This window comes from Bubalus bubalis, chromosome 4 (genome assembly GCF_019923935.1).
Source record: "Bubalus bubalis isolate 160015118507 breed Murrah chromosome 4, NDDB_SH_1, whole genome shotgun sequence".
Lineage (NCBI taxonomy): Eukaryota > Metazoa > Chordata > Mammalia > Artiodactyla > Bovidae > Bubalus > Bubalus bubalis.
This window is the reverse complement of record NC_059160.1, coordinates 33,723,284-33,746,643: the sequence shown is the minus strand read 5'-3', so window position 1 is coordinate 33,746,643 and position 23,360 is coordinate 33,723,284. Positions and strand designations below refer to the sequence as shown.

The 23,360-nt window shown below is 34.9% G+C and overlaps 1 protein-coding gene across 19 annotated transcripts in view; it reads left to right on the top strand.

Moving 5' to 3' along the window:
- The window catches only part of SOX5 (SRY-box transcription factor 5), a 1,156,954-nt gene that overhangs the window by 672,953 nt on the left and 460,641 nt on the right, over positions 1–23,360 (top strand). For 4 of the 19 annotated variants that reach the window (XM_045165617.1, XM_045165616.1, XM_045165600.1 and 1 more), the window contains exon 1: positions 14,537–14,703. The exons of 14 other annotated variants lie outside the window; for them this stretch is intronic. In XM_045165617.1, coding sequence (XP_045021552.1) covers positions 14,666–14,703 — 38 coding nt within the window. In that variant the 5' untranslated portion in view covers positions 14,537–14,665. Of the gene's footprint in view, positions 1–12,983; positions 13,412–14,536; positions 14,704–23,360 lie in introns of those variants that run through there. One more of the 19 variants, XM_045165615.1, reaches the window with a different exon arrangement.

The window sequence follows — 23,360 nt, the reverse complement described above, 5'->3', positions numbered from 1 at the left end:
ATGCTTCATTTTATCAGAGATGAACTCTTTTCTTCTGTTATTTCAAGAGCATCTCTCAACAGTTACTGACTAAATTGCCAGAATCAATGGCTTTTTAAATAGGCCTCTTTTAGAAAAAAAATTTCATTATGTCTGTCCTTTCCTGAAACTTTATTTTTTCTAGTTTAGTACTTTAGTCATCTTATTAAACAGACTTTCGTACTTACAAAATAAAATCTGCTTTTACTATGATACTTTTACACACTTCAGTTTCATATTTCCATCTCAAAGTTAGAAACCTTTACTTAGATGTTCTGCCATTATGTCAGATTCAACTTAGCATCACTTTTCCCACAAAAAATCCCAACTTCCAAACTTCTGTTAATTCCACCACAGTCTTCTGTGGACTTTGACCCTCCACCCCTTGCTGTTTCTTACACTTCAATCCTAGTCTAAGGAAAGCTTCTTTGAGGAGGTAATATTTAATCATGGTGTAAAAGCGATCACGGGGAGCACAACCTGTCATTGGGAAAAATATTGTGCAACGGCCTGATACCAGGACAAACAGACATAGGGTCTCAAAGGCTCCTGATTTTTCCTTCAGGTAGAGCATGCCATGGGTATTATAGAACATTGAAATGTTCTTTGGAAGGTCTGGAGGATACAATTATGAATAAGACAGAGCATCCATCTTTTTTAGAGCTTAGAGCTAAGTAGTTGGAACTTACTTTCTACCTGGTATTATGGCAACCCCAAGAAGGATAACAGGTGAGGGATCAACCTGGGATTCCAGTGGAGTCTTCTGCTTCAACAGACTTAAAGGCAGAGTAGCAATTAGCCTGATAAAAAGGGGTAAGGGAGTGTGGAAGATGTTCCAGGAGGAATGTGCTTTTCACACAAGAGCACTGAAGGAAGGATTAACAGGCTGCTTGCCAACAATTTTACCAGCCTGATATAGCAGGAGCTTGAAGTTCATGGCATGTAGGGAGAGATTTCATGACAGAGCATGAAAAGTCTAATATGACAGGTTAAGGACTTTTTATTTATATAGGCTATCATCTCTCATATTCTTCAAACTATATCCAATCCTCTTTTAAAGAAAAAATTATATACCCCAAAGGATATATTCAGTGAGGGCTTTGATTTTAAGTTAAACATTATTTCAGAAACTAAAATTATAGTCTGTGAAAATATCATTAAATTAAGGATTATTATTAAAAAATGAGAATTCTGGTCTTTTTTAGTAGGTAAAATACTTTTTAATAACAAAAATTACATATAAATTACAGGCCTCTCAAAATAAGATGTGTGGGATCCACTGTTATGAATTGAAGTAATATTGTGTATAGTTGATGAACAACCATTGGAGAGGTTATATTTTAATTAGATGTATACTTAACTAATGTATGTATATATAAATTTTATGAAAACATAATGCATTCACATTCAGAATAAAGAAAAAATACAAAAATCTTTCAAAAGCATATAGCAGAACAGATTTAATCTCGTAGCTATCTTCCTTCTGTCCAGCTCTGACTTTCCCCCTCCCTACAATTATAACCATTTTTATTTCATTTTCTTGTATATTCTTTCAAAGTTTTCTTATGTACATATCAGAAAGGAATTTGACATCTTATTTTCACAAATGTTATAGCACATTTCACAGTGCTCAGATGTGTACCTTGTTTTTCTTCTCTCCGTGCACACGTGTGCACACACACACACACATGTATATGGGCTTCCTAGGTGGCACTAGTGGTAAAGAACTCGCCTGCCAATGCAGGAGACAAAATAGACACAGGTTTGATCCCTGGGTTGGGAAGATGCTTTAAAGGTGGGCATGGCAACCCACTTCAGTATTCTTGCCTAGAGAATCCCTTGGACAGAGAAGCCTGATGGGCTAGGGTCCATAGTGTCGCAAAGAGTCAGACACAAGTGAAGTGACTTCATGCACGTGTGTATGCGCACACACACATACACACAAGAAATTTTTATATTGAAGATGTTTTATATCAGTGCATACTTACATTCTTTATGCTTTTGTTAATAGCTTTGTAGTTTAATATGGCTTTGTTGTTTCCCTGATTAATGACCTTTGGATTGTTAACAGTTCTATGCTATTATGTGCTGTTCCACAGTAACTAAATTTGAATACATGACATCCTGCACATTTGAAAGTATATCTCTAATAAATTCCCAGAAGTGGAATTGCGTTTGTAATTTTGGTAGTTATTTTCAAATTACTGTCCAGAAGGTTTATATCGATATACATTTCTACTAATAATATACAAGAGCACGTGTTTCCATAAGTCACCAACAGACTGTAGGTGTTAGTAAGCTTTTGCTGTGTTAACAAACAAGGCCACTCTCTCTATGGGTTACTGTTTTGAAAAGAATCTTTTCTTGCATGTGTAACATGAAGTCTCTGTGGGTCAGCTGTGTGTTGACCTTATCGAACTAAGTCTCTTCTCATTCCTAGGACCCAGGCTGATTGAATAGCCCTTATCTGAGATATACTGTTTTCATGGTGGAAGACAGAAACAAGATAAGGTAGCTGAACCAAATCAGACATTCACAGAAAAAGCTGCATATTCCAGTGACCAAAGCACATAACATGTCTAAGATAATGTCAGTGGGGTAGGAAATGAAATCTCTTGCAACGGAATTTAACAAGGGAGAGAATAAATTATTTATGAGTGAATAATACAGTCTAACAAATAATAATAGACAAATAACTTTTCATTTTTGCCAAGCTAATAGGTTAAAAATATAATAATCACCCTGTAGTTATAAACTGCAGTTATGTTAAAGGATATTGAGCATCTTTTTCTTTGTTTAAGAACCAATTCTATTTCCTTCCCTTTGAACAAGTTATATCATTTGTCTGTTTCCACTATTGGATTGTTGACCTTTTCCTCATTGATTAAAAAAAACTCTTTATATATCATGGAGGTTATTGAATTCCTTTGATATAGGTTGCATAAACTGTTTTTCCAAACTAGTAAGACTACTCCAAGTTTATACAGCAGTTTACTCATGTTCTCTTCTGGTAGATTTATGATTTTATTCTTTACATCTAAATCTTTATCCATTTGGAATTTTAAAAATTATTTTTCTTATTTGTTTATTTTTCAAGACAGACTTTTTAATTAGTTTGTCTAGTATTTTAAGCATAGACTGGTATTTTAACTTAAACTTATTAAATCTATACATTCATTTAGAGAGAAATCATATTGATGCTACCTATCCAGGAACATAGTATATCTCCATATTGTGTTAAAGCGTTTTTCAGATAGGTCTTTATATGAATGATTTAATGAGGTCTTTTTTCCCATTATCTTTTGATAACTGGGTGTTATATATACAAAAGTTATTGATTTCTGTATACTACATTTGTTTCCTGTTATGATTCTGAATTCTCATAGTGCTTCTGAGATTTTCAATTGATTCTCTAATCTATATTTTCTTAACTCCAACAAACTAATACTAAAATTCTTGAAGGTCAGAAAATAAGTTATTTTAAAACCACTTGTTACTTAAACTACCCACAGAATTTTGTTTCACTGAATAATACTTTTATCATTTTATCTTATGGTGTGATAACTTTCAAACCTAGCTCTCTTGTAGAGTAGAACAGGCATGAGGTTTGTAATTGGAAGAAAGTGAAAATGAAAGTGAAGTTGTTCAGTCATGTCTGACTCTTTGCGACCCCATGGACTATAGACAACCAGGCTTCTCTATCCATGGGATTTTCCAGGCAAGAATACTGGAGTGGGTTGCCATTTCCTTCTCCGGGGAATCTTCCTGACCTAGGGATTGAACCCTGGTCTCTTGCATTGTAGGCAAACGCTCTACCGCTTGAGCCACCAGGGAAGTCCATAGGTTCAATTAGTGGTTTTGCCTATTGCTAGTTATGTAATCCAAAGATAGATAATTTTTGTTCCTGTATTTCGCTTACCATTTCTGTGACGTGAAACTAATATTCATAACTGATACATTCCAGATTTGTTTTGAAAATTAAATTAATTAACCTGTGTGAAAATTGTAGATTTCTAGTTTGTAAGAACTTGATAATTTTTTTTATTGTAACAGAAAGTCCATATTTTTCAGTAGGTCCTAATTCCTTGGGAAAAAAAAAGTTTATTGTTGTGCCCTCACCTTTTATCAGAGTGCCATGGCCAGAAAAGAGGTTCATAAAAAACATAAAAATTGTTATGTGTATTTATTTGTTTTTTTTCCCCTCAATAAGTCTAGTAAAATTCATTGAACACACTCAATAATAGAAAAATGCTTACTAAGATGACTTATACTTTAAGATTAAGAATAATGGTTCACCTATAAAGACTGAGTAAATCTGAAGTTTGGTCCCCAAACCAGGAAGGGCATGCATTTTTTTTTTTTTTAAGATATGCTTGTGGTGCTGGCATGTCTTACAAATTCCTCAAGTCTTTTAATATATGCTTTAAGTGAAAAGTGAAAGTGAAAGTTGTTCAGTCGTGTCCGACTCTTTGGGACCCCATGGAGTATAGAGTCCAGAATTCTCCAGGCCAGAATATTGGAGTTGGTAGCCTATCCATTCTCCAAGGGATCTTCCCAACCCAGGAATCAAACCGGGGTCTCCTACATTGTAGGCAGATTCTTTACCAGCTGAGCTACCAGGAAAGCCAAATAAATGTTTCAGGTTACAGACCCATGATTTGTTTAAAGGGCTTCCTTGGTGGCTCAGATCTGCCTCCAATGCAGGAGACCCAGGTTTGATCCCTGAGTTGGGAAGATCCCCTAGAGAAGGGAATGTCAACTCACTGCAGTATTCTTGCCTGGAGAATTCCATGGACAGAGAAGCCTGGGGGGCTACAGTCCATAAGGTCACAAAGAGTCAGACAAAACTGAGCAGTTAGCACACACACACACAATTAAGTATTTTTAAATACTAATACACCATTTGATACCTAAATAGTTCTTCACCTTCAGGGAAATTTACAAATATCAGTATGTCTTTTTTTCCCATTTATGAAAGTGTGCATTATAAACAATGACGTTTTAATATATAAAGGTGGTTTACAATACAAGTGTAAATTAAACGTTCTATCCATGCTTACTGAATAATTGTATGAATATATTCTTTTGATAATATCTATTTTCTTTAATCCTGTGCATAGTCTGACTGAATTATTTTCTAAATTATGGCAGTAAGTCATTTTAGTTAACAATAATGTGAGAAAAAAAAAAAAAGGAAGCTGTGTATTTGGCAGGAGTTCTACAGAGTGTCCACAAACTTCATTTTGAAAAGTAGGTTTTCTTGAACACAATTTACCTGTCAGGATTTCTCACATTTCAACTTTTCAGTTTGTCTTTGAGTTTCTCATTTGATATTTTGAAATTTCAGATAAAGAAAGAATCCCTTGTGTTTATCTCTCCCTGCAATGCCAGTCACTGTCATCACACAATGTAACATGTTCACTAGAGTAATAAACTGCCTTTACTTCTCTCATTAAATCAGATAATACCAATAAATGTAATTGCACTTAGAAAAAAATGAAAGTTGTGACTTGAAAGTTTAAGCACAAAAGTTTCAGAATCACAAATAGGTGAATTTAGTGATAAAATTAGTTATTTACAAATGTGTTTGTGTGTGTGTATGTATGTGTGTGACCAGTTAAGTTCTCCTAGTTGTTTTAACTTAATTGAACTTAGCCAACTAATTAATCAAAGATCCTCTGGAGAAGGGATAGGATACCCACCTCCAGTACTGTTGGGCTTCTCTTGTGGCTCAACTGGGAAAGAACCTGCCTGCAATGTGGGAGACCTGGGTTCGATTTCTGGGTTGGGAAGATCCCCTGGAGAAGGGAAAGGCTACCCACTCCAGTAGTCTGGCGTGGAGAATTCCATGGACTGTATAGTCCATGTGGTCACAAAGAGTCGGACAGGACTGAGCAATTTTCACTTCAATTAATCAGATACTTTTCTTCACAATCTTTTATGAATTAATTAATTTTATATTTATTTATTTTGACTGAGCTGCGTCTTCACTGCAGCATTTGGTCTTCTCCAGTTGGAGCTCATGGGTTTTAGTTGCTCCAGAGCACGTAGGATCTTTTTTCCCTGACCGAGGGATTGAACCTGCATCCCCTGCATTAGAAGGTGGATTCTTAACCACTGGAGCACCAGGGAAGGCCCTTCACTATCTTGTTTTGTGGATGTAGAGTTATCACATACTTAAAGGGGTTAAAATAAAGTACAAGAATTGTTCTTAAAACATTTTAAAAAATGGAACATTTTTAAACTGAAACAAAACTGAGAAGGGTAAGACATTTTATTTTGCAGATTATAAATTGATTTATCAAAGAAGAGATTACAGAACTGGAATATGAGAGTCAAGAAGGACTTTAAAAATCATCTTCCCTGAGATGTTGAAGGTATAGGCAAGATTGCATCACCAGTGAGGAAGGAATTGAGGCTCCCCTAGAGCTCAGGCCTTTTTACTTTCAGCTTAGCCATGCTTCTTCCTTCTCAGCTGTTCTAGATGTAAGCAGACTGAACATTATTAATAGGTAACATTTTGATTTACTGTGAATAGGATATATTTGTCGTTTACTTAGTATGCAAGCAAAGAATATAGAGAGTAGACAAAGAGGGATCAAAAATGAAACTAATTGTTCAAATATTTTCATATATTACTCTATTTTCCCTTATTTCTGTTCTGATTAATTAATATTAAGAAATAGCTACCTCAACTACAGTGGAAAAACTTCCCTGAAAGGTGTACACTAAAATATTTTGTATAAATTATCTAATAAGTAAGAATCCAAGCCACATTGTAGCAATATTACTACTTTTCACTTTGCTGCTGCCTCTAGGTAAAATATTAGTATAGTGTCTTCCCTAAATTTCTTTCCTAGTTGAGAAATACATAACAGAAAGTTTGGTGATCAAAAAGTGCATTTTTTAAAAGTATGATCCCATTTGGATAGATTCTCTTCTAATGGGTTATATGGATTTTTTTTTTTTTTTTCTAAATAGGAATCTTGACTTTTACCACCAGAGTGATTGGTTCATGTCTTTTTCGGCCTCTTGAACTGACAACAGTTAGACAACATTACTTAACACAAAGAGAGATGATTGTGTAATGAGTAAAAAAGTAAAAGTGAAAGTTAGATTAATCTTCCTAACAGATACCTTTTCTTAAAATGATTATTTCTGTAAGACAGAAATTTTACTTCCGAATAGTTACATGGTGACTAGAAGATGATATTCAGTTGGTAAATCATGTTAAACTCTTTGTGACCCCATGGACTGCAGCATGCCAGGCTTCCCTGTCCTCTCTCCAATCATGTCCATTGAGTAGGTGATGATGTCTAATCATCTCATCCTCTGTTGGTCCGTTTTCCTTTTGCCTTCAATCTTTCCCAGTACCAGGATCTTTTCCAGTGAGTCGGCTCTTCACAATGAGTGGCTAAAGTATTGGAGCTTCAGCTTCAGCATCAGCACTTTTAATGAATACTGAGGACTGATTCCTTTAGGATTGACTGGTTTGATCCCCTTGCTGTCCAAGGGACTCTCAGGAGTCTTCTCTGGCACCACAGTTTGAAAGCATCAATTTTTTGGTGCTCAGCCTTCTTTATGTCCAGCTCTCACATCCATATGTGACTATTGGAAAAACCATAGCTTTGCCTATACAAACCTTTGTTGGTAAAGTAATGTCACTCCTTTTTAATATGCTGTCTAGGTTTGTCATAGCTTTCCTTCCAAGGAGCAAGCATCTTTGAATTTCATGGGTGCAGTCACCATCGACATTAATTTTGGAACCCAAGAAAATAAAATCTGTTCCTGCTTCCACTTTTTCCCCTTCTATTTGCCTTGAAGTGATGGGACCAGATGCCATGATCTTATTTTTTTTAGTGTTTAGTTTCAAACCAGCTTTTTGACTCTCCTCTTTGACCCTCACCAAGAGGTTCTTTATTTCCTCTTCACTTTCTGCCATTAGAGTGGTATCAGCTGCATAGATACTTGCATTCTGACAGAGGATGAAATGGTTGGATGGCATCACTGACTCGATGGACATGAGTTTGAATAAGCTCCGAAAGTTGGTGGTAGACAGGGAAGCCTGGAGTGCTGTAGTCCATGGGGTCGCAAAGAGTCAGACATGACTGGGCGACTGAACTGAACTGAACTGAATTGCACAAATAGGCCCCCTTTATCTGCAGTTTCACTTAACCTAGTTTCAGTTACCCATGGTCAACTATGGCCTGAAAATATTATATAGAAGATTCCAGAAATAAAAGATTCATAAGTTTTAAGTTGTGCACCTACTCTTAGTAATATGATGAAATCTCACGCCTTTCTGTCTTTGTTCTGCCCGTGATCCCCATCCATTGACAATACTATGACTCTAACCCAGGGTGACTTAAGCACATCAGTCCTCTTCCTGACATATTATCAGAAGGTCAATAGTAGTTTAATGCTATTGTAATGCCTGTGTCATTCACCTCACATCATCTCATTACATAGGCATTTTATCATCCCACGTTACCACAAGAATAAAGGTGACTACAGTATAATAAGAAAAGTGAGGGCTACTATATTTTCCTATGGAGCCCCCAAATCATAATCATATTAATAAAGATAACATTTAGAAGTTAATTTTAAAGAGAGAGCCAAATTTTATGATGAGTATAGTAATTCTGATATTTATCATCACCATCAAGTTGGGACCAGGGTACTTACTATTCTTTGTTGTTGTTGTTGTGTTAGTCACTCAGTCGTGTCCGACTCTGCAACCCCATGGCCTGTTGCCCACCAGGCTCCTCTGTCCATGGGATTCTCCAGGCAAGAACACTGGAATGGGTTGCCATGCCCTTCTTCAGGTGATCTTCCCGATCCAAGGATCAAACTTGGGTCTCCTACACTGCAGGAAGATTCTTTACCATCTGACCCACTAGGCAAGCCTCATCTTTAACTGTTTTTAGTTGTTGTATAAGGAACAATCTTTAATATGAAGTTATTTGTGAGGATGGAGTAATCACCACTCAACCTAACTTTGAAGTTTAAACATTCACTTTGCATCAAAACAGCTTTAGAAGCACTTGCCTGTACACTTGGTATATTAATAGTGTTTAGGGTATATTTGAGATAAAATAGCATTTGATGCCTTTTGGGAACTTTGGAGGAAAGTTACCATAACTTTGGTGTTACCCATTTCTGCACTTATTAGTTTTGGGATACCAGACAAATACTTTGTAAGCCATGGGTCCCTCATTTGTAGTTGGGATGATACAACTACATATCTTATATAGTTGTGTTGAATATTAAATGTGATTATTTTATATATATCACAGATACTGGTAGAAAGTACTCAGATTCTGAGAGCTATCACTTTTAAATTACTAAAAATTATTCTAAAGAAGATAAATGGTAAAATATCAAACAGTGAGGGCTATTACTGGGAATGGATCATGTCTTTGAGAGAAGTATGAGACTGCAGTTTCTAAGATGACAACGTTCTTGAAGTGTTGTTGAAGAACACTAGTTGGCCAAAAATGTGATCTGAGGACAATTCATATGTTTATTCTAACTAACCAAGTAATAATACAGAAGAGTGTGAGGATGGAAAAACCTTGAACTTATAGACCATTGTATGTCAATTTTCTTGCATAAATGTGTTACGGGGAATTGAAATTTAGGACTTTAAAAAGGAAGAGATGTTATTGAATTTCTTAGGTGTGTTTCTAAAGAAATTCAATTACAGGACTTTATTCTACTCTAAGTCAGAGTTTTAATCTGCCCCTGATAGATCAGTGGTGAGCTCACCAGGTATTTGCTGAATGGCTCACAGAGGTACATTGATTGGAAGTTCTTTTTTTTTTTTTTTAACATTTTGTGACAGTTAAATAATTGCAGGGGAGGAAATAAGTGAATATTTTCTTAATGTCTTTTGAGGCAGGTTAAGGCAATATGATATTGGTATTGTCTGACACTGGTATTAAATTCATTGTAGTTATAATATTAAAAATTTCATTTCTCAAAAATAACCTTACAAATTCCATAAACTGATAACAGGAACATATATCAAATATTAAGATGCTGTCTGTACCTGTGACTACATATTTTAGTTATTAAAATAAAAGATGTTCAACAATTCTATTTTAAAATAGGGGAATGGACTTTCTTCCTTTTAAAATGAGAAATATTAGAAAAAACTGGCTGAAACAGTGGCTGAAAGAGGTTAAATTTGGAAATAACTTGTTTATCATTGTAAAAGATTCTGATATTTCTTTGAGAATTCTCCAGCAGTATTCACTAGCATATCTTATATTTTTCTAGCTTATGTGAGTATCATTTTTATATCTACAATGGAAACAACATAAGCTCAAAAGCACACTTTTTTCAGCTTCATCCCATTTTCCATAATACTGCTACAACTATGTCAAAGAGACTCATTAAATGTTTTATGGGCTTTCTGTTGTAGTTTGTGCTTTGGTTCCCTCTGAAGATGTATTCATATTCATATCTGTGTGTGTAGATCATTTGTATTTCCCACCAATTTAATTATTGTTCAGTAAGTTCTTGTCATTTCTTTTCTTTCACTTGTTTTTGGTTTTAACTTTGCTTACCATATTTATGTTGGGGAGCCTGCATATGAAACAATTACTTTGAATTTTGCTCAAATATATTTTTAAAATTAGATTTATTGGAAAATTTTCTTGATTCTACTTTTAAGGCCACAGGCTATAGCATGCCATTAAGCACTTAATAAATGTTCAGTGAATGATAAAGTGTATCTCAGTCTACATACATTATGAAACTTCCTGGAGATCTACCTATAACAGTATAGGAAAATCACATTGCAGTAGACATTAATTCTAATGTACAAAATACCAGATATATAACCAATTGAATATCTTGAACTATTCAGGTAATTGATAAATAATATAGATTTATTTAACACATATGTGCCAGTTACTAGCACATATTTAATATTTCAACATTTTAACCTTTAATGTAAAATAAAAAGATTTTTAGTAACAATTTACTGTTAAGCATCAGGTTGCTTGGATCAGTTCAGTTATTTAATAAAATTATCAATGTCAGGATTTGAGAGAATATTTTGAAACTGCCTTCTCTTTTGCTGACTTCTAAAATCTTGCAAAAGATATTAATTTGCAAGGTAGAATTCAAATGAAAGAAAACTTTTGCAGCCTAGAGAGGTACATTTAAAACTATTTCATTCATCCATCAAATGCAGTACTGATTTAGTGACAATGAGATTATATCAAATTTAAATTCATTAACAATTATGTAAAAGCCTTTTAAATCACTTAAAAAATCCCATGTACCATCTTGGGATTTTCATTGAACTGTAAATTCTGGAATGTTATTTTATTCTGTATTATGGTATCAAATGTGAAATAAGACCTCGCTTCAAGAAACAAATGGGCCACTAACCAGTTGTAAGACTTTAAATTCCTTTTACCCAAGTTTAAACACTGGGAAACTTATTAGGAATATACATACCCATACACTTTTCTATGCTGCATATGATCTGTGAGTTAATCTATGTGAACAGAATTCTTTATGAGCTTGGAGTTCCATTAGTTTAAATTATCATTATTAGGATATTCATTATTATATCTGACAAATTTTCTATCTAGTTCCTAGTCTGTTTCATGCCATTTAAGGATAATTTTCCAGGAAATACTTTGTGTTTTTGAAGGGCTACAGGAATGTTTATATAAAATATTAAGATCTTAAACTAACTTATAAACCATTTAACAGTTTCCTATATGTCCTTTTTTGTTTATTTGACATGTGTGTACTTAAACATGCACATATTAAATGTCTATAAAAACAAAGCCAAAGATAAGGGTGATTCTAATATGAGCATCTTTCCTTTACACTATAGTTGGCCTCAAACACTCATACTCTCTTTCTTACCTGCTCTGGTGACCTTCTGAATCAGAGTTTTAGAGAAACAACCAGAGGTAGTAGCTGTAGCAAGATAGCAGCTGGGACCATAAGGATCTCAGCATCCTGCCTTATGGCCATTATCTTTGTTTCTATCTTTATGCTGCCACTATGTCTCCTTCTTGGTTCTCCCTGCATCCTCTCTTCACTGCCTCCTCCTCTTCCTGACCCCAGCTCCCCATTGCCCCTTGTAACTTACCCTTCCTCCTTCATTTTTCTCTGTTGATATAGGATGAAACAAGATTCCCTAATTAAGACCTAAAAAAAAAAAAGACTGTTTTTTAAAGTGTATGTAGCCAGGCATGCTACCATTCCCTAAATCCCATAACCACCATTAACAATGGAAAAATTATTTTTGTATACTTTATCAATTAGACTATATTAGATAGTAGGGCCCTTAAGTGCTGAAATAACAGATATTTAAAATAAATGCAACAACTTTCTCATTTTTCTCTGTAGGAATGGGTTGTTGCTGTAATAAAAAAATAATTTGAGGCTAATGACAAGAAAGTATAGTGAGTAATATCCTTTCCCCTTCCCCAACTGCTGAAAATGAAAATCATGTCAGCATCCAGTCATTTTTGCCACATCCCTTGTTAACAGCTTTTTCAGGGTGGGTCATGATTCTGTGTTTTGTTAGTGTCTTAACTCCATAGTGACATGCTTAAATCTTATTCCACATTGATTTTTGTAGTGTATATATGTGTATTTTTAGGATAGCCCATGAATGATGGACCTCATTATTAAGTTATTATCAACTTTGGCAAAAATTTTATAACCTTTGAGCGAAAAATAAATTGATTAATATGATAAGGTTAATAATTGATTTTGCTCTTTGGAATTTGTGTGTGCTGTCTCACTGTGTATGTCTAAGAAAGTAAACTTACTGTCTGACTGTCGCCAGGAAAAAAAAGTGGGACCTAATCAAACTGCTGTGGGGTCAACCCTTGTGGTTTTAAAGGCCCTTAATGTTGTCCAGCTGCAAAATAAAAGGGATTGGGAGGGGAAGCTAGAAGGAGTGGAGGGGGTTGGGGGGGAATGTGTGGAAAAGAACAGGGAGTCTGGCTTTTATTTTTTTTTTTAAAGTGAGTTCAGTGCCAGCCTGGACATTGGCTGTGCAGACTATTGAGCCATTGTCTGCTCCATTTCCAGAATAGCCCCCAGTTAATCACTTCGGCTTTGAAGGGAATTTCCTCGTGGAATTCTCCACAGAAAATCTAATCAACTGACCTGCCCTCTCAACAATGGAAGGCTTTTTTTTCTCTCTTTCCCTTATTGGGGCGGGCTCTGTAATGTAGCCTTTTGTGCCGAATGAACCCTCCCAGTAGGAGTGGAGAGCGTGTGTGAGTGACTGAGTGTGTGTGTGTGTGTATGAAGAATGCACACTATCTCATGTTGGTGAGTGTGTGCTTACTCCCTGACCAGATGCTGCGGTGCACGGGGCAGCCACCATCTCTGCATGCGTGTCTGTGTAAGTGTCTCTCTCTCTCTCTGTGTATGTGCCTCTGTGCCTCTGTCATTTCATGTCAAAGGTACATTACCTGATTACCTTCCTCGCCTGCCAGATTTTTATCTAGATAATTGGAACTGCTATGGAGGCTGTGCCTTGCCAGCCAGCTTAGGAGCCGCAGAGCCCTAGTTTGTCCACCTTGTTATCTGTGGCTGCCTGGGCAGAGGAAATTAAAGAGATCCCCAGCCAGGGGAGCGCTTCCTGCCCGACTTCCCCAGCCATCCCAAGCAGGACAGTTAGTGAGGACCATCTTTTTGTTTTCATCTGTTGGTTTGGTTTGGGGTTCTGTTCCCTGGAGTGTGTGTTATTTTGGCACGTGGATACCTAGTCCCCTCCACCTCGCACATCGTGTTTTATGGAGTTTGGAGCTGAGGAAACTTTGGTTGGGTTGCCAGGACGTTCGCACCACTTTGTGGAAAGCGCGAGCTAACAGTGAGACCGACAGAGTGAGTGACAAGTTGTTTACAGGTTTCCTTGAAGGGGCCTCTGCTATATTTCAATCTGTCAAAGTTGCTTTTCTTCCCTCAGAACAATGCCTGATTGTTGTGTGCAAGTGTGTGTGTGTGTATGTGTGTGTGTGTATGTGTGTGTGTGTTTCCGTGTGCGCACGGAGAGAGCCTAGAAAAGGGTGAGAAGGCATAACAATTCTTTGTGTAAAAATGCTATTACTAACATTTAATCTTTTTGCTCAATGAGTTAATCAATGCAGTTGAATCGGGGTTGGGTTCGTGTACAGATTTCTCGTTTAATCAGTAGCAAATGCATTTTCAAAAATCGTATTTTGTGTATGTGTGTGCATGCGTGTGCGACTTTTATTATTTAGAGGAGAGAGTATGGGAGACACACTAAATGAGTTGACTTCTCACATTCAGTGATGTCTAGAAGGGAGAATTAAAAGGAAAGGACAGGCACCCTGAGGTTGTCTAGTGCCTTGCAGCCCGAGCGTGCGGCTGGAGGAGGGGGGAGCCGCCAGACCCCGCTGCTGGAAGTGCGCTACCCCTTTAAGAGACTGGTCAAGGAGTCCTAGGAGTAGGAGGGGGGAGAGGGGGAGAGGGGGGAGAGAGAGATTGAGAGAGAGGGGGAGAGAGAGGGAGAGAGAGAGAGAGAGAGAGAGAGAAAATCAATTGGTTTAGAAGGTTTGGACTCACTTGACAGGTTCAGTTGGAGACGATCATAGGTGGCTGCTGTGACAAAGGGAAATTGTGCTTTTCCAGCATGCTTACTGACCCTGATTTACCTCAGGAGTTTGAAAGGTGAGTACAGTTTTCCCCCTCTGATATATTGAAGTGCAACTCTCCCATTTTACAGTAGTCTCTGAATCCATTGGAAGATGCTCGCCTAAAACGTGTTTGTTAGAGAAGCTTTTAGCGAGTGCTTCTGCAGTCTTGTTAGCTGATTTTTGTTGTGATTGCCCAGACCAAATGGAACTGATTTGCAAAGTCTCCGAGATCTCTGCTAATGTTTCTAGGTTGTGTCCTATAACAGGAAATTAAATGAACATTAAGCATCTCTCTCTTTTTCCCACTTTCGGCTTTTCTCTTTCTCATTCACTCTCTTAACTCTCGTCCTTCATTGATATTTTTCTCGCCTTCCACACCTTTTTAAAATGCTTTTGTGCAGAATGTTACCATTTTCAACATCTCTGTGTCGTAATTTCTGGGGTGACAGAGGGCTTTGGTGGTGATTAAACGGACGCTATAAGTTCCTATTTGATCCTTCTGTAAAACTTTGGAAGCTGCTCAGTAAAGCACATGACCTTTTGTTGATATAAGAGAGCGGATTTTTTTTTTTTAAAGAAAATGTAACATCACAGTAATCTATTAGTACATTACTCTTGAAATGTCAAAAAAAAAAAAAGAGAGAGAAATGGGGACGATCCCTTTCTAAGTTTTGTGGCCACTTTTTGCACTGTCTTAAGTTAAATTTTTATTTATTTTATTTTCTATTTTGCTCTGATGGGAATAAGTTTATTTGTTATTAATATTTCTTATTAGAGAAATATGTGCTAATACCCTTCCATTTGATGTTGTTGCAAGTAAAGAGAGCTTTGAAAGAATTTTAGCCCTCTTCGTGTTCCTCTAACTACACATTGCAATTTTAAAATTTGAGTTCTTATCCCAGCATAAGTTCATTTTTTGGAACTATAAATAGAATTTTGTTTGCCATTAAAAAGAATTCAAACTTTGTATTCTGTATGGTGAATTAGAAAAAAGCTAAAAAAAGCCAGGATGCATGATACCCAGGCTTTTTTTTTTTTTTTCATTTTCATGAAAGCTACCTTCTGTATAAACATTTGTTGTATCTGACTATGCAATGCAAGCTAGGTGCTAGACCAGCTGGTTAAAAATATGCTAAGTCAAGCTGTTCATCGCTCAAAAGACTGAATTTGATATGAAAAGACGAAAAAAGAAAGGACAAAGATTAAAACATTCTAGAAGTGAAGCAGTAGAAGAGAAGAAGGGTATTGAGAATAAAATAATGCTTGCATATGGTCATATATTAGAGAAACCAACATCAGATCAGGGAAGAAAATAAAATAGCCAGTACATATACTTTAATACTGTCTTCTTTCTTTCATTCCATCTTCTTTTTTTTTTAACTTAAGATGCATCTTCACTATATAATTCCAGCGAATGGTTGAGCTTTCTTAACAGTTTTGAGTGATTTTTTCCCCCAAAGTTCTGTATATTAACTCTTTAGAATAGTTAGCTTTTTTGGGTAAACATAGCCTGTTTCATATGTAGATATTGAAGTTGTTTATATTGGAACATACTATCGCTTAATACTACAGTGAGTTTTCTAGTATGTACAGAGCAACACGAAATGATAGTATACTTTAACTCTATACTTTTCAGAAATAAAACTCTGAGTCTGATTTGTAAGTCTGTTAACCTGACTGTTCTTATAAAAAGGTAGTTACATATTAACAGGCTGTAGCCTATTCCTTTATATAGGCAAGCTTTCCTGCTGTGAACTTTATTTGTATCTTTTCAATTATCTCTTTTTAAACTAAACTTTTCCATTTGCTATTCTGATACTCAAATCTCTTAACATTTTTTTTTTCCTCCTAGTGAGAATTTCATTTTTTATCACCCAGAGGCATGCTTTTCTAACTGCCTAATTAGATAAGCAAGTGATAATCAATAGAGTTGTCAGCATAGACAGCATATTTGGAAATATTAGTAGCTAAAATAATTTTGAAAAATGTCCTACAGTGTAAAATTTCTTAATAATTTCCCCTGTGGTTATAATTGGTAGTACATACAAAATCTCAGTAAATCATTACTATTTGTTTACATTGAATATGTACGGCTGAGAGTATCTGTAGTTACCCACACAGAGTATATATCATGCAGACTCAATATTGAATATTTATATTCTCCATAGGAGGTATATATGCTGTAATTATACTACTTTCTTATATAGTCAGTGTTCTTTTTGCCTTTTCAACTATCTGCAACTTTCATTGAATATGTAGGTCATTTCTATCAAGTGTTAATTTTTATTCTATGTGCTCACCTGATATAGATGAGTAGTTCACTCAAACTTAGTCACAAATTCAAAAAGAAGACTTCTAAATTTCTATATGAAATAAAGAACATTGCTCTGGAGAGCATTAATAAGTTGCTTGGAGTTTATATATTTTGGAAGTTGTAATTTTTTTTTTCTAGTTTCATTGATTAAAATCTTGACTATCTTCTATTATCCTTTCCAACCTGTAGACTATTTGAAAGTTTAAGGAATATTCAAAACAAGTATCTGGATCAAAATTTGGATGTAGATTTCTGTCTGTATTATCAGCCGTAGAAATGAACATGATCAATACTGTCATAAGCAGTTATTAAATAATTCAGAAGCAGTAACAGTTTCATTGTTTGCTAAAAAATATTCAAGAGGTAAAATAAAAAGTGATTATAAAAAGTGATTACAAAAAGTAAAGAAGTTGAAATACTTAATTTTTATTTTCAAACATCTCTAACGTAACTGATTATAATTAATGAAAAACACAGTTCTCAGGTGGGTGAAAATGCAAAGTATGTTCTAAGGAATTATTTGTAAGCAGTCTTTTACATCATCCTATTTAGAAGAAAGATAACTGGCAACATAGTCTAAATGTTAGTAATAGTGTCTAGAAGGAGCGCTTGAACTCTCCTAAAATTTTTTAAATGAAGATATGAATTTATATTTTTACCTGAAAATATAAATAATAAAAATTGTGACTAAGGGCTTCTCCTTTCAGAATATCACTTATTGTTTTCATATTCTTAGAATGAAAATATTTAAAACACTTGTCTTAAATAGCCATATCAGTTTGTTTCTGATAAGTGATAAAAGTATTTTGTTACTGTCAGTAATAATTATTCTATTTTTCCTCATGTATATATTTATCCTATTTGATTGTAATATAATAGTTTTATGACCAAGCTACTTGTTACACTTTCTGATCTCTTTATGTTAGAGACTTCATTTAAAAAGCTAGTATAACATGATTGCTTAAGAAGACAGTCTGTTAATGTCTAGAAAAAAAAAAAAAAAGTTGAGTTTGAAGGTAGTGGAATGAAGCAAATTAAGCTTGTAATAGCACCTATTTGATGGCTTCTCTCAAAATGGGTGCAGACAACACACTGCCAGTTTTCTACATGTTGAAGGGAACACTACAAGAATAAAATCTTCTGCAATAAACATTTAAATTACTATTTACTTTATATTCACATCTAATTTACATACGGTTATATTGAGTAAAGGAATAATTTTTCATATTAAAAAAGTTTGTTTTTCTAAAGAAAGAAATATGCATCAGGTATTGTGAAAAATTAAAATTTATAATTACTGTGAAAAATTACCATTAATGGGCTGCAAGAATATTTCTGACATTAGCAGTACTTTACCGAAAGTTTGGCCAGAGTAATAAAATACTTATTACCAGGGACAGATTCATAGAGCTTAATTGCAGCCTCTTTTTTTTAAACCCATTGTACTCATTAGTGATAAATACATTCAAGTTATAAGGTAACCCCTAGGTGTGAATCAAAGGAAAGTTTTCCCCTCACGTTCTGTCACCTAATGGCACCTGTAAACCTATTTAAGTTTGATAGTATATTTTCAGGATGTTCTGATATTTGCCTTTGTTCATTTTATTTATTCACTATTACTTTGTAGAGGAAAAGGTAACTACAACTGATTATAGATTTTGATTACTATCCCAATAATTTGCAAGCTAACTTAGCTAAGATATTAGTTTGGAATACAGCCTGCGTGAAGCAGTGGACAAACTGTAGTTCTATCACACTCACCCTGGAGGACTGTCCTGAAGACTTAGCAGTCAGCCCGACTGATTCCCAGGAGCAATTAAGGGTTAGATGTCAGGTAGTTCGGTGTTTAGCAGGTTGATAGATATAGAAATGTGTGGATATTAGGATTACTTCACACATTGGTATGTTCTTATCTTGTGTTTCTAAAGTATAATAAGCATACAATAATGTATTTATCTGTGCTTAGGGAGCTTTTAACTAAAGTCTGTGTATGCACCATGCCTGAGAGGCAAATAATAAGACCTATTCTAATACTTGAGCACATTACTCCTCCATAGAGCTGGAAGCTTTTTCAAATGGATTATATTCATAATGCATTTAAAAAGCAAAATTACATCCGTGGATAAAGTCTGATTTTTACTGTCTGTTCTTTCCACTATCAATTCTCCAGTCACCTAGTGAGTATGTGTATAATGCAGATGTGTATTACGTATGTTGAATACCTCTCTTTCTATAGACTAGTTACATATAACTGATAGATTTTGGTTTTCTTCCATAATTTGTTACTCATTTATAATTCCAATGAAGTTAACTAACAACATGGAAAATAAAGCAATCTTGATATTTCTCTTGTTGTGACTTAAATGTAGTTTAATATGTCAGGTTTCTGACTCAGGTGATGGCACTCAGATAGAAATATGTTCAAAGATTTAACCAAAACATGAAATATCTTCCTTTTAAAGGAAATTTTTTGTTGAACAAGAAATGGACCAAAACATAGCAAATTCTTTATTGCTTCATTCATTCTGTCTCCCCCTCTTTTTTTTTTTTTCTTTTCACTGATTGAGAGCTTTGTCATTTATACTGAATATAAGGTTTGAATGTTACATAGATGAACATAATCAAGTGATATTCCTGGAGAAGAAAAAAAAAATTAAAGACTGATAATATTTTGCTTCAATGAACAGCATTTATTTGGACATTCTTAAAGAGAATGCCTCCTAATTCTTCATTTCAATCAGGAACTAATAATGGTGCAGGAGGTGACCTTTTCATCCTTTCTGACTTCTGTGTTTTCTCCTGTAGTTTGGAGGCTGCTCTTCCTTCTCTTTAGCATTATCTATTCTTCTCTTCACTTACTAGTTGAGAGTCCATACATCCCTGGAGATACTGTGCCGTGTGGTTCTGCTTGTCCAATAGGGGGATGTTGTATTTCTCCACAATCAGTATCCTTTTCCCTCGGAGCCTGAGAGTAAAACCTCAGCGGTACTCCCTGCCTTTGCCAGCCTGAGGAGTCAGAGACTCAAAGTTGTTCCCAGCTCTTGCGCCTTCATTGTAGAGCTGCATTTCTGCTCAGTGGGCTGCCGAGAAGGACCAGACCGAAACAAGATTTAGAAGAATTCTGGTGAGAACTGTTTATAGGGATATGGTATTTTAAAAGAATGTCGTAAACAAACAGAATTGTGGCATAAACAAAGATAATTAGCATAAACAATGTCGTTTTAGGACAGGTGGTTTTAAAAAACAAACAAAACAAAAAACCCAAATATGAACCCAACTTGTATGCTGCCAGTTTGGAACCACTGAACCTTAATCTGTACTTCATGAGAATTACCCAGGTTTGTTGATAAACTTATTAACATGCTTTTCTGTTTCTTTTGTATCATTTTCCGGTCATTATGCCCTTTTGTCACCCAGCTTGAAAGTAATTAATCTATTACAAGGTAGTTTAAGGACTTTTTACCCATAAAACTTGACAGAAGGAAAACTAAAAACAAAAGCTTGTGGTTGTTCGTAGACATCTGAAATCGGTGTCAAAGCTTAAATCAGTTCAAACCTGAACTCAGCTCATTGTATTTTAAATCTCTCTTTCTTTTTATGTAAGTGACATTTCAGTCACTTGGCTGTTTAGTATTAATACATTTACTTTTGTCTTGCCTTGGAATTCAGAGATTTCTTGCTATGGCTGAATCATTGTGTTTTATGTGTATTTCTAAGTGTTGCTTATGTCTGCTTCCTATTTTCTGTATAACTTAGTGAAGGTGGTACAGCAGTATATAAATGTGGCTGGTGATCATGCAGAATGAGCATGCAAACTGTGGTGAACTACATTATTTAAACCTACTACTCTGTTGTGATGAACTTTTATCTGGAGATATTTAGGTTTATCACTAAAGGACATTTTTTTCTTAATGCCTTGTACTGGAATATTTTGATTTAGATGAAATGTGGAGTGTGGAGAACAGAAAGCTGCTTATTTTTCCTGCATTAAGGACCAAATTTCTTTATGGGAATTAAATTTTTTTTTTCTATTTGTTTTCTCATGGAGATTGGGGATCAGGAATTCAAAGTAGGTATTTCTAGTATTCTGTAGCTCTTTTCTTTGCTGAAATGAAAGCATTTGTGAATGAGTTTTGGTTTCTTGGAGTTATAAAGATGTGTGTAAACTAGTAAACCATGTCTCATTCATGTGCTATGGAGATTTCTCGTACTTCAGGACAAAAATAATTTGGCTACTAACGAATTAGGGCTACCTGCCAGTGCCAACACATACTGTAGGTAAGAGGAACACTATAAAGAAAAGCTTCTGGCAGCAAATCCGTTGAAACTTTCATATGTGACAGTGTTTCTATTTCTGCTCTTCACATCTTTGAAAGAACGTGTTTTTTAGAAAAGAAAATGTTAAAAAACAGCAGATATAATCTTTCTTTAAAATGTATTACTAGCTTCATTTTTAATATTTCTCATTGTGGAGATTCCTAGAATTTTCTTGTGATGCACACATGCCTCCCCTTTTCATCCCAATCATTTCTGTGACATTGAAACCTAAGAATCAGATGCACTGAGAGTAGATGTAATATGAAGAAATGAAATTTACTGTAGAGGGCTCCCCCCAAAAAAGGTACACTCAAAACCTTATAAGATTTTTATATTGGCAGTTTAAGAGAGTTAGATCAGTTGGGACACTGAGCAGCAATTTCATATAAGATGTGTCCTCTCCTTTAGGGCTTCAGGAACATTATTGAGAAAAGAAAGGAAAGAGTTAACTTGCTTTGCTTGTTGATAGTTTTTTAATCTAGTAGTATAACAGGACACAGGCCCAAATCCTGTTTTCTTGGTATATTTTTAATCAAAATTTATTTTAAATGTAGTAAATCATTTACCTTATTACTGAATTTGGTTTTGTTTTTATATGAATTAAGATGATGACACCAAGGAGGTAGATTGTTTGAGAACTGATTGTGGAACTTTCACAGAAGATCTGTTAATTTGTCATTTTAAACAATTTTTATCTAATAAAAGAATATCCCAATGAAAAAAAAAGCACCAAGATTGAAAGCGAAGAATATGCCTTCATGTAAGGGAACACAAGATGAAAAAGTAAAGCTTTATTTATGCTATTAATTTTTCAGCAACAGTTAAGATAAGTTCTAAACATTGACAAAGTTCTAAAACATTTTTATTCTAATTCTGGAGTCAAGGTATTACTTGTTTGCTTACATTTCTTCCTTTGGGTTATTTACCCTGAGCCAGAGTTTGTTGGGCAATAATTTACAAAGTCCAAAGACTTTTTTTAAACTCGTTTCTTGATGTCCTTTTGTTTCAAACCCCATTTAAAAATTTTGCTATTGAGTTTCATAATATGTTTGAGAAGAGTTTGCAGGAAGGTGTCATAAAATTAGTTAATATTTTTTCTTTTATTTTATCAGCGCTACAAGAGATCTATGTTGAAGATTTGTTAGGACAGTGTGTAGTGAAAGGAGTGAACTGGTAATCAAAGTTCAATTTTCTGATTCATTCACTAATTCAACTTTGACCTTGAATGAGTGATAACTGAATATCCAATATCAGATTCAGGTTTTCATCTCCCCCATAGTATCATCAGGATGTGAAGAAAACTTAATATGCAAAGTACCATTATCCAAGCAGAACACCTTGGAGTGGAAAAACAAAGATAACAACAAATGTTCTTTCTGAGACAAGTACTCTGTTTCTCTCTAGTTCTAAACAGAATTTGGGAAACAGAGGAAAATGTCCCTAAGGACTGTGGGAGATAAATATGATAGTGTAATCATTTCTTAAAATTTTAGCATTACTGGAGAATAAAATGGATCTGATTTGACCTATAAATAGTTTTGGAATATTTAATGCTTTAAAAGCATTCTTCTAAAGAAAGAAAAGCATATCCAAATGCTCCTGATATCAATTTAAGGAACAGAAGTGAAGAAGCAGAATAAATAGACTTTCAAAAGTAAATTAAAAGATAATTGGGAGTCACTAACAGTTACGCGAACAATTTATTTTGAAGAATATGATCGACACATATATGCATACAAAAGTTTGGAATTCAGGAGAAACTTTTTTGCTTATAGAATAAGGCAATTTTGAATAAATTGATTTTGAACAAATCATACTAAATCCTGATGAAGCTGTAGTTTTGGGGAGAAAATTTTGAAAGGAAGAATATATTTTGTAAAAGTACAAAGCCCATTCCCGCTTTCTCATTTGCAGCACAAAATCTTATGACATGAGCAATAAGGACATATTCTAGCTTTAAAAATTGGAAGGTCATATTGTAGTTCATATTTAATGGAAAATTTGCATTCAAGAAGTTGGCTAAATCAAGATATGCTTGAGTAATATTTGAGGATATTTGA